Source organism: Pempheris klunzingeri, chromosome 22, assembly GCF_042242105.1.
Source record: "Pempheris klunzingeri isolate RE-2024b chromosome 22, fPemKlu1.hap1, whole genome shotgun sequence".
NCBI lineage: Eukaryota > Metazoa > Chordata > Actinopteri > Acropomatiformes > Pempheridae > Pempheris > Pempheris klunzingeri.
The window spans coordinates 6,369,972-6,381,833 of NC_092033.1; the positions used below are offsets into that span (position 1 = coordinate 6,369,972).

The 11,862-nt window shown below is 42.0% G+C and overlaps 3 protein-coding genes across 3 annotated transcripts; 1 reads left to right on the forward strand and 2 right to left on the reverse strand.

Annotated features, from left to right (window-relative positions):
• Positions 1-22: 22 nt before the first annotated feature.
• Positions 23-3,497, reverse strand: LOC139222164 (aldo-keto reductase family 1 member B1-like). The gene is made up of 10 exons (XM_070854144.1): positions 3,400-3,497; positions 2,770-2,937; positions 2,157-2,273; positions 1,797-1,874; positions 1,577-1,699; positions 1,372-1,478; positions 1,178-1,259; positions 604-687; positions 331-413; positions 23-169 (listed from the first exon to the last, which is right to left on the reverse strand). Exons 1-10 carry the CDS (start codon positions 3,463-3,465, stop codon positions 127-129), a joined length of 951 nt encoding a protein of 316 aa, XP_070710245.1. The 5' UTR covers positions 3,466-3,497; the 3' UTR covers positions 23-126.
• A 1,105-nt stretch (positions 3,498-4,602) lies between these two features.
• On the reverse strand, positions 4,603-7,981 carry LOC139222165 (dnaJ homolog subfamily B member 9-like). Its single transcript, XM_070854145.1, has 3 exons — positions 7,918-7,981; positions 7,345-7,578; positions 4,603-6,218 (listed from the first exon to the last, which is right to left on the reverse strand). The coding sequence occupies exons 2-3, from the start codon at positions 7,559-7,561 to the stop codon at positions 5,707-5,709; spliced, it is 729 nt and encodes a 242-aa protein (XP_070710246.1). The 5' UTR covers positions 7,562-7,578; positions 7,918-7,981; the 3' UTR covers positions 4,603-5,706.
• Positions 7,982-8,440: 459 nt separating this feature from the next.
• On the forward strand, positions 8,441-10,624 carry LOC139221644 (THAP domain-containing protein 5-like). The gene is made up of 3 exons (XM_070853565.1): positions 8,441-8,592; positions 9,196-9,382; positions 9,757-10,624. Exons 1-3 carry the CDS (start codon positions 8,507-8,509, stop codon positions 10,513-10,515), a joined length of 1,032 nt encoding a protein of 343 aa, XP_070709666.1. The 5' UTR covers positions 8,441-8,506; the 3' UTR covers positions 10,516-10,624.
• Positions 10,625-11,862: the final 1,238 nt, after the last annotated feature.

Genomic DNA, 11,862 nt, shown 5'->3' on the forward strand with positions numbered 1-11,862 from the left:
TGTGTTCAGTACATTATATATGTCCAAGCATTATACAAAAATGGAAAAGGAAAAATCTTAGTTGATACATTTTTTCAGGCTCTGTCTTTGTAAGCTCATTAGTCAGGCAGCATATAGTCTGATTAGTTAGTATTCAGTATTCAGGGGGAAGTCTTTGTGCTTTGAGGCCCTGTAGATAAAAGGAGAAGAACACACGTTACTTGAGGTGCACTGGCAACGATAATGAGCTCAGTAACCTGGTCTATAGCCTACAGGAGTTCAGTTAGATCTGCATATGTATGTTAAATCTCTGTGTATCTCTTTCCTCCCTTCGTCTTCCTGTCCACTCACCACTCCAGTGAGAATCCTCTCCAGTTTCTGTTCAAGCTCAGCAGCGTCTTCATGTCGTCCTCACTCAACTCAAAGTCAAACAACTGAAAGGGAAAGACCAGCTAAGCAACTCAGAGCCAGAGCACAGAGGCTGCTTTCAGTGTTTCTGCATAAATGGAGCCAGGTGAATAACATGCACTCATATGAATAACATATTTTAATGGAAGTACAAAATAAGTAGCTTCGAAATAGAAATGATCTAGTATGAATACAACTCGTTTAACACTGGTGTACCTGGAAATTTTCCTTGATTCGTTGGGGTGTTACTGACTTGGCAATGACGATCACATTCCTCTGGATGTGGAACCTGATGAGAACCTGATGGGGAAACAGTGCACAAGCACAAAGCATTATTGAAGCATTATTCCTTTTTGAACATGCTTGTAACTAAGTTCTCTGCACCTCCTCCAGCAACGTGAGGCTGAATCAGCTGCTTCTTAGTTCCTAGAAGTTTCGCTTGGAAAGGCCGGAAATCAATCAGTGTGTTCCAGTCCCCTTTGACACTTGGATCTTCCTGAACGTCTTTGCATGACCACAAAATAATGCTCTACTGTGAAATGGGAACACGCTCAAAGTCTTATAACAACCACCGGGTGGCAGCATTGGCTTTGTCCTTGCTTGCTTCTGTTATTGAACTTACCGAACCATGTGCAAAAATCATTACAATACAATATCTGTTTCTTCACTGTAGTTCGTGCTGAGCATTTGCTATTTGGTATGTGATCTTTAAGTACATACGTTTATGACCTTATTTGTCAAGAAAGGGAAAGATGAACATTAAGTAGACTGTTTTTTTAAATGTTCTTACCTGTGCTGGAGTCTTGTTGAACTTGTTAGCAATGGCCTTGATCTCAGGGACCTCCAGCAGAATGGGATCATCAGATGAACCCCTTTCGTAGATAAGAACAGGAAAGTATGAGTGACAGCAGCTTTAAGCGTCAAAGATATTAACTGAGGGATTTTACATGAGGGCTGTGTACAGTAGAAGACAGTGGCTCTCACCAGGGTCTGTCAGGGGATCCCAGCGGGCTGTAAGCTGTCACTGAGATGCCCTTTGAGTGGCAGTAGTTGATCAGCTTCTCCTGGGTCAGGAACGGGTGGCACTCGATCTGGAGGAACACCCAAATGCTTCAGCTTTTATTTTCTTCTTTCTACATGCAGTAGACTTGAAAAGTAGACTACGTGCGATATGAAAATCGGATGGTACCTGGTTGTTGGCGGGCTTGTACTTGAGGCCTGGCTTGTTGAGTATAGCCTCAATCTGGTCTTTGTTGAAGTTGGAGATGCCGATAGCTTTGACCAACCCGGCGTCCACCAGCTTTTCCATAGCCTGTCAAACACATTGCACACGGGTGTTAGCAATGCATCTAGTTTCGTTATCTATTCACGTCTATTCTATACTTAGTTTGATTTAAGATGCCAAGTACCTCCCAAGTGTCCAAGAAGCTGCTGCCATCAGAGACGATCTGGTTGTGCTCATTTACACATAAAAGATTATCCCCTGGCTGCAGTGGCAAGAATAAACATGTTAAAACCAAAAATGGAGCTGGATGAAATGTTTTTCATTCTTATTTTTGATCATAAGACTTATTTCCTCATTGTATGTGATCATAATAGGACAAATTTGCCTCACTGGCAGGTAAAATCTGAATCTGACTAATGTGAAGTTTATTTGCAGGCGAAACCAGTTAAAGGTTGAGCCTGCAGCAGAGTCCTCGCTGCAGGTAGCTCTGCTAATAGACATGCTGTTGTGTTATATGGCCAGGACCTCACTGTGCAATCCAAACCTTGCATCCCATGGGGAAATGCATGAGGTAAAGGTCCAGGTAGTCCACCTTTAGGTCACTGAGCGTCTTCTCACAGGCTCCCCTCACCAGAGATGGAAGGTGGCAGGTGTTCCATAACTACAGAAAACATATAGTGAATAGTGAATTTCCTCTCTGTGGGATAAATAAACTCTCTCGTATCTTATAACTAAACTATTAACTAAAAGCAACAGCTAGACCTTCAGAAAAATTTAAATGTCAATATGGTAAAATGTGTCAATACGACAAACCTGAGGAGGCATTTGTGCATATTATGTTCCTTGGGACAGGGATGTCTGCAGGACTGTGTTTGTTTTGTAATTCTGAAGTTCAATGTTGACCCTGTCCAATATCCCCCCATAGTATAATAAAAAGACTGCACCTAACACTCCACATTTTTAAACTAAATTGAAAGTAGCAAACCCACTCTTGAAACTAAAATAAAAAAAATAATGATAATAATATTTCCACCCCCCATAAGTCATAAGATGTTGACTTCCTCCGACCATAACTGAGTCAAATTGAGAGTGAAATTTCCTCATTATCTGCCTTGACGAACCCTTTGGTTTCATTGACTTTGGCTGCATATCGTTACCTTACTGACAATGAATAGATCCTCCCTTTTCACCACTCCTAGGTCAATCATGGCACAAATTCCAGCCCCAACGTCCTCTTCATTCTGGTAGATAAAAGCGCCATCGATGTGCCTGTAACCAGAACTTATTGCCACCTTAACGGCCTCTGTGACCTGCTCCTTTTCCCCCTGTAGAGGAATACAGTTAAACATCAGTACGCTGAGTAAAATATGTGTCTGTGGCACTGAAGGAGTCTTTTGTGTGTTTTTTGGCCTCATATCAGTAAATGAGTATGTTCTGCTTAGAAAGTATCAACAGCAAGAAATAAATATATGTTGTTGTCATTGCAAGTATAGTATGATTACTTCAAAGCCAGTCTGGTCAGGCAGAGGTCAGCCTGCAGAAAAATTTTAATATTTACCTTCCTAGAACAGCTCATGCTGAGGTCAGTCAGTTGAATTAACTGGCTCATTTGTTGCACTTTTATATAACCGTCATTGTACTTTTGAATCTTGTTAGCTGCTACAGTGGATTCATGATGAAAAACATACACAACACAGATAATACAGACCACAGAAACCCTGAAATTCAGCAAGTAGTTAGAGACAAAGTATCCAGTCTATATTTTAGTATGAAATGCTCAGTCTTACCCTCCACGTTCCCAGACCCACAATAGGAATCTTGGCCCCATTGTTCAGTGCCACTGAAGGTATCATGTTGGATCTTTTGTTGCAGCTCTGGCAGGATCAGTCAACAAGCAGGCGTTTTGTGCAAGCAGACTCTCGCAGGACTACACTCAGACAGGGGTCAGCCCCTTGATGATGAAGTCGCTGAGAGAGGTGGGGTTAACGGACAGAAAGAACGGGTCTAGGTTCGATTAGTCTCGTATGCCTTGCACTCTGTGTATTTTGGAAACGCTCCAAAGACAGACAGAGAGGCTACAGAGGGCAGCGTGAATCAGCACAAATGCTGCGATTTGCACTAAATAGCAAGAAGTCTTTGCAAGAGCTTCTATGAAAATGGAAAAGAATAGCATAGGCATGTTCTGAAGAGTCAGAGACAAAGTTTATTTAAGGCAATGAGTTGTTCTCTGTGCTTTCTTGTGTCACAAGGATTGGTGGTGTAAGGGATTCTGTTGTTAAAATTGGCCGAATAGTTTATCATATCACATCCAGGTGTATTTCTGCTTTTCTATGTGAGTCTATGTGTTAAACAAGCGTAAAGTTGAACTCATTTGCAATGAAACAAATCGATTGATCATTTAAGGACATGACCAGCAGCATATGACAGCAAGTAAATATCGTGACAATACGGAGTCATTATGCTGACCTTTTGACTCTTCTCTACTCATCAGAGGCCACAGCTGAAGTTACACTTTAAAGCCCTGGATATCTTAGTTTCTAATCTTAAGCATTTAATAATCTGGAAAAATAAATACAAGGATGAGTTTTAACATTCAAACATTCAGCCAAAGGCTGGACACATTATGTCGTTTGAGCCAACTAGGACTGATCGAACCAAGTCCAGACAGGCTCAGAAAAGTGAAAGGTAACCAAACAACCAGGTCAGCACCAGATACTGTGCTTGTGTTGTAAAAAGTCTATCAAGTGCGTACAAAGTTTAGGCTTCTGATAATGTTTGAAGAGCCGCTCTCTAAAACAACCAAGCGAACACTTGCAGTCTTGCGGACAACAGTTGAATCTAGACCTCTCTTTAAAGGCCCCATATCATGCTCTTTTTCAAGTTACTGGAACACGTTTATTTGGTTTAATATTCAAAAAACATGTTATTTGTCTGCTGCGGCTGTTTTTAGCCACTTTTCATTTAGTTTAGAAGAACAGAACGGTAAGGTGTTGCCTTCAATAACTTTTTATTTTCCAAACATTATGCAACCAGTCAACATTCAGGAGACTCAGCATGCGCGCGTGCACACACACGCACGTGCACACACACACACATACACAATCACTCACTCTCACACACACACACAAAAAGTGCAGACATTAGACAATGACATTAACACAGCACTGTCCATGAAAGATAGGCAACATAAAGAGCAAAAGGTGCTAAATATTGCACATGACGATCAGTTCAGGAAACTTAACTTTTCAGACCGTTCAGCTTCACTGGCAGCTGACACTAGGTTTTGATTTGTTTTTTTAAACCATGGAAACAACTGGATAGACAACTTTGCCTATGGCTAAGTATACCAGCATTTGTCATGGGACTGATGTTAACTCCCTACCCTGACTGAGTGAAGGTAGATGCAGCTCTGTAGGAGGAAACTACAACGAGGTAAGAGTTGATAATGGCCGACTTGCACACATCCCAGGATGTGAAGTTCCATTTTCACAGCAAAATTTGATGCGAGTTCTAGAAATCTAAACTTCTGAGACATAAACTGCGTACTTTTTGAACTAATGAATACAAACCTAGTCCAGGCAATGGCCCGATTTTGCATTAATGAAAGGTTTATGTGGTAGAGAGCACAATAATAATAGTATGGCCTAAATAGCTGCAGAATTAATGTTTCTCAACGTCCCATCTGAAAAAAAACAGATCTTACTGCTCCCTAAAGAAAAGTTCATCTTATTAATTTAAATGAATCTTTTAACCTTCGGCCATACCTGAGTCTAACAGATTATACCATCATAAAGAAATGAATGCAAGTAAGAGTAATGAACCTGGAAAGCTGAATAATGTGTGAATCAACTAAAGATGTAAATTGTGTTATAACCAATATTGAGGGTGAGTTATTGCTTAGAAGCAGCCGCTTATGAGGCCAGCTTGGATATTTGTTCCAAAAGGAAATTACATACAGAAAATAACAGAAGCCACACAAAATCATTCTCTATTCCACCAAGTGATAAATTAGCATTCAATTCCAAAACCGCAACTTAAAAACCCAGCAGTGTCCCAAGAGGGTGCCCTGTGCAGAGCCCAATTTCCTGCCGGCCTCAGGAGCAGTCAGTGAAGGTAGTCACCATGTTGCCCCTACGCTGGGTCACTGTCCTGCAGTGCTGCTTTGCCGAGCCCTGGAACCTGCTGTCAGTCCTGGAGGTGTGCGTGTTAAAGGAGAACATCTTCTCCAAGTCCTCAAACATGTCATCAAAGAGTCCTCCACCAAAGCCGCCCTGCCGAAACTGCCTCCTCTGTCTGTTCACACTCTCCCGGTGGGCCTGGAAGTGGTTGTCGAAGTGTCTCCTCTGGTGGGCTTGATTTTGGGAATGGGAGTGAAAGTGGTGCTGGTGTCGCTGCTGCTGACCAAACGGCTCGTAGTCTTTGAACATGTCATCAAAGTTGAAGTTGAAGGACTGGAAGTGCTGGTTGAAGTTGTATTGTCCTCCTTCTCCTCCTCCTCCTCCTCCTCCTCCTCCTCCTCCTCCCGCATGGCCCTCCCCCGGTGACGGGTCGTGACCAAACTGGTCGTACTCACGCCTCCTCTTATCATCTGATAACGTCTCATATGCTGGTAGAGACAAAAACACATTAAATCACTCAGAATCAGCTTTATTTGACATGTACGTGAACACATACTAAAAATCTGACACACAAAACACTGAGGTGAGGAGAAATGTAGAGTTATTTTTCGTGTTTCTATTGTTTTTGTAATAAAGGTTTGCAGACGATTAGACATTTCATTATCAAGCACAAAAAAGAGGAAGATAATGGCTTTAATTTTAGTCTACTTTTCAAGTCTTCTGCTAGCTCAATAAATGTGGTGGCGAGCATAAAACCTTCGTAAAGAGGTGAGATGGGACTGGTTGTTTCACTGCTCTGGGTGCTGCTTGTCACACCTGTGATGCCCATTAGATGTTATGTTCATAATCACTTCTTAAGAAATGATGTGTGTCTTTTGTGGTTAATAACTTGTTAGAACACTTTTTACTCTCATGTGAAGTGTTCATCATCAACACATCATTTCTACATCAGAGGGAAGTTTGATACTAAACCCTGCTCTCCCCTATTTGGACATACAGGAGAACAAGCACAAACATAAAGATTTCACATTTAACTGCCAATCAACATCTCTGAACACGTTTAACATTTCAATCAAACTCGATCAGTGTAGAAAAAAAGTTTCTTGTTCTTGTGATCTTAAAAAGTCTTGTTAGACATTTGTAGTAGACGACGCAAGTTTTAAAAAAATCAATGTATTATTATATGATGCACTTTTCTTTAATAAGTCCAATTAGAAAATAGACGGTGTGCCAGTAAATACATTAAAACACTCTGCTGTCGTTGTGACAACACGTCACGTCAGGACAAGCTGTTAGGAATGTCTTTCAAGGAGGAAATGAAAGACATTCCTCTTCAAGTATTGAGTGTATTTGCATATTGCCGTACTTCATAAGCACCTTTTATCATTTTTTTTGTTTCATATATGATGTTAGGCCTTTTTTTAGTTTACATTTATAGAATATATATATACACAGTTATATATATTTATTACACTCTTACCTTTCGCTGCTGTTACACCACATTAGTTTGTCTTTTCTGTGTATTTGCTCTATATGTAGATTCATACAGGAATGTACCGACAGCTGCAGTGACACCTTGATCTCTGCATTACTGAGTGACAGTGACTCACTCACCCTCTGCTATTTCTCTGAACTTGGCCTCGGCGTCTGGGCCCTTGTTTCGGTCTGGATGGTACTTCAGGGCCAGCTTGTGGAAGGCCTTCTTGATCTGGCGCTCGGTGGCATCTTTGGGCACCCCCAGGATGTTGTAGTAATCCCTCTTGGCCAGGATGAACTCTGAGATGAGCAGGATGTGCACTGCTAGCAGCAGCACCGACTGCCCTGTGGCCATATTGCTGGTTTTGGCACCTTTGGCGGTGTGAAGAGAGCAGTTTGACAGCTTGGTTACTGACATTTCACACACACACACACACACACACACACACACCCACGAAACGCAGGAAACTTTACAAAAAACGGTTTCGAAACCCAAATTCTTCTCAGTATAGCATGTTAGGTTATAAACTAGCGTTACTTTGCTAGCTTAGTTTCAGCAAAGCTCAAGAAAATGACAACTCACTGTTAAGGCGGACAAACTTAAGTTATTTCAGCTATTTCAGTTTTAATGACACTCTGTTGTTTGTTCTCAGCTGCAGATGAACCAAACACGACAAATAACATTAATGCGCATTGGAAATGTGGTATTACCTGGAGACGGGGTGACAAACAGCCCTCAGATACCCTCGATCAGCCGCCGATGGCTCCAGCTGATGTCAAGCGAAAGCTAACGATTGTTGACGAGCTGCATTCCTGAGCTGTAACACCACGACTCGCAACGCCATTGGTCCGTTGCTTTACGCGGTGACTCAAATCGCTGTGATTGGTGGAAACGGCGCGCACGTTGCGAACGGTGACACTCGGCGAAGAATACAAGTGAAGCAAGAGAGTAATCTTTTTCTACTTCTGTTTTCGCTTTGCTCCAAATGTGTTTTCAGCCAAATTCATGTTGTAATGTGCTTAAATGCGTGATATTCTGAATGGTATTAGCATATTATAGTTGATAATTGGTTAAAGGAGACGGACACGTAATTTTATTTCATTAGGTTTTCTCCACGCAGATGTCCAACAGTGTATGATACGAAATGGTACATTTACTATCTTGATTTATAAACGGTGTGAACGTCACCTCCGCTACGAGGACCCGGAAGTGGCGGTTTATGAGCTGCTCAGTGTTTTCAAATATTTTTCACAACAAACGTGTCTCTGTTAAGCCTTTTCATGTATTTTCACCGCAGATATGCCACGTTATTGCGCTGTGAAAGTTTGCAGAAACCGCGGGGGGGCTGCATCTAGACAGGACAACAAGAGAATTAGCTTTTACCCGTATGTTTTTGGTTTTTCCTTCTGGTGTGTGTCCGAGTTGAAATGTTTGTTTAGCTGCATTGCTTTTCTTTTGTCCTTAGTACATTTAGTCAAAGATAACGGTAGTTATTTAAGCGGTGAGATGTCAATAATTATGTCATATCAGTAGTATGTAATTGTCACAGTATGTCACTGATGCCACAGGGCCCTGAAATGCCACCAAAGTGCCTCTGCGGCAGATAAAACGTGTCAAAGTGCCCTCCACGGTGGCCCAGTATGCGAGAAAAAGCCTTCCTGTGGAGAAAATTAGCTAATGGTTGCTTTTTGATATGGAGAACAGGCAATGCAGTGCTTTATAGGCTGTCCTACGTGTTAGAAAGTTAGAGCTGTGTGAGCCTACAAACGGTTGAATAGTGAATAGTTCTCTGTGTGTTTGTATGACAGAGGTGCAGTAGTTATACTTTAATACACATTTTGTATAGAAGAATTTTATTCCAATCAACACAGGAAGTAATGCAACATTCAAGTGACGCTGATACTCCTCAAGTGAAACCTTGAATTTTAGTTTCAAGCCAGCTCATTATTTAATGTTATCCTCTCTCCCCCCCCCCAACCCCCCCGAAGGTTTCCCTTGCAAGACAAGCCCAGGCTTCAGAAATGGGTGGACAACATGAAGCGGGAGGAGTGGACCCCGAGTCGACACCAGTACTTGTGCAGCGAGCATTTTACAGAGGACTGCTTCGATATTCGATGGGGCATCCGCTACCTGAAGAACACGGCCATTCCAACCATTTTCCCTTCCGCTGAGGATGTACGTATCCGTCTTGTTTTCCTGTCTCAACATACATCACTGTTCAAACATGAAGTAAGAGCTTGCTGCACACCACAGACTTAGCTCTGGTACTTAGGTACTGGTATTTATGTGCAGAGCCAACACGTGGAGGAGCATACTTTCACCTGCAGAAATATACAGAAAGGTTTCTGCTGTGCAACAAGCCTGTTAGTCATTTTTTTTATTCTTTTGCATTACCTGTGATTTACCAGCATGCATCTTAATCATACTGCTCTGTCGCATTACAGTTCCATTATAGACAGGTAGGTTGTTAAATTACTGTGGTTGTACTTGTACTTTTCCGACTTTGCATAATCCCATTTAACCCAGTTGACTTATTTTTTTAATCACAGGATGGTGAGAAAAAAGTTGCCACCATTAAAAGAAGCCCCAAGGCCAAACCCAGGACTACAGACATTGAGCCCACAAGGTTTGACTTTTCTCTCAGTAAGAGGCCTCTCATTCTGAGCAGAACGTGCAAAAAGATCCAGTCAAGTACGACAAGCAACAGCGTGGCCGAACCCACAGAGATTACGTTCGAACCGCCTCTGGTGTCGTGCAATGGCATCTCCTGTCATTCAAATGTGTCAGACAATCAGACTGCTGTTTGTGAGATACCAGTGGACAGTGCAGTGCCAACAGCACCCTGCGTCGCGCTCTCCCCACGCAATGAGCCCCACTCCGAAGAGCAGGCTGACTCAACTGTGACTGTGCTGTGCTATGAATCACTGGGTCTGTTCTCTGACAGCGAGGCGAGTGTGGATGCAGCTTCCCTCCAAGCAGCACTGGGCCAGGCTTTTAGCTTTGTCCCTGTGGAAATGCTCAAGGACGAACCCTCGGGCTGCTTTTTGGAGGAGAGGGGACCTGGTGAGGGAGAGCACATTTCCTCTTACGAGCACTCGTACTGCAGACCGGACACGGACAAAGATCAGCTTTGGAATAAGATCTTGAGTTTGCACACAAAGATCCTGGAACTGGATCACAGGGAGGAGAGCACCGTGGCCAAAATCCGTTCTCTGGAGACTGAAATAGCCCTTCTGAAGAGAGATGGTGCTGTTTTTAAAGAGAAGCAGAAGGTTTTAGAAGATTATATATCATCTGTGTTACTCTGACTCTGCAATTATTACTAGCTGTTGATTTGAAATGAAATTATGATTGTGCGTGTATTTTATTTGTTACCAGTGAGTCACTTTCGCTAATATGTTGCACATGCTCCCTTACAAAAAGCACAACAAAATATTTGTCTTATAAAGCTCTGGTGGCACTCAGTGTTTCACAGCATTGCCCTTTTATTTCCGTAAGACAGTCGTCTATCTTAGTACCTGTTTTTGCACACTTAGTGGAACTGTATGACCGTCTCCATAGGGAGTGTTTCAGAGCTCAATGAAACATTGATTTTCAGCGTTTGTTGGCGATACATCACTGGTACAAGATTTTCTGACGGGCATCTAAAATGATTGATTTCATGATTAGATCTCGGTGCCATCAGCCATTCGGTCTGTGTTTGACAGTTGCTTTTATTACAGTTTCTTGGTCTATTATATAACTCCATGGTGCTCTGTGTTATGTCTAAATGGTGAGTTTGTACCACTATGAATCTATACCTTCGTACACAACTGGTCAAATAGGTTCATCTTACGCTCTTATTTGTTTAACTGGAACAGCTACCGCTTGCTTTATTAATATATATCTGATCTTTTCTTTTGACTATGTTCAAACCATAGACTATATATTATAGACTATAAATGATATCCAGTCTATGGTTCCAACATCAATCAAATTTCGTTGTCATGAAGTCACAAGCAATCAAGTGAATGTAAGCAGAGGCTCATTTTATTTCTGTGCTGGGCTTGATTTCCCGGACCTCCCTGCAATTTTGTGCTCCTGCAAGTCAGTAGAGAAAATCAGTGATGGAGTTACTTTGAAGCAGAGTAAAATGCGCTGCAAATTGATTTCCTATGCCATGTGCTTCTCAGGGGATTGTGTTTGTGTCCAGTATGTCCGGAGAGATTGTTTGAAACTCTACAGTGACATGAAAATGAAGCGGCAGCAGGATTCATCTCCCACTTTTCCACCCTTGGGCCCAGAGTTAGTCATCACAGTATTTTCACCAAATGATGTAGCTAATCCCATTTGAAGCAGCTTTCCAGAATGAAATGTGCCATAGGCTGTCTCTGGCACTGTAGCAGGCCTGGTCACAGAGTCTCGTGGAACAGTTCAGAGTGAAGTGTAACCAGGTTAAATCATTGTATTTTTAGCCCACACATGTAGCATGTTAGTGGTTATGACAAAAGAGGAAAAAAAGCACACCATTAAGTCACTGCATTAGACAAAGACTTTAATGAGGCTGTGAAGACGGTATACATTCCTGTGAAATGCAGTGATCTTAAATTAGTTTTCCACAGCAGCTGTGTGTTTGAGAGAGAGGGGTTACATTGTTTTGTTTTTTTAATTAATTA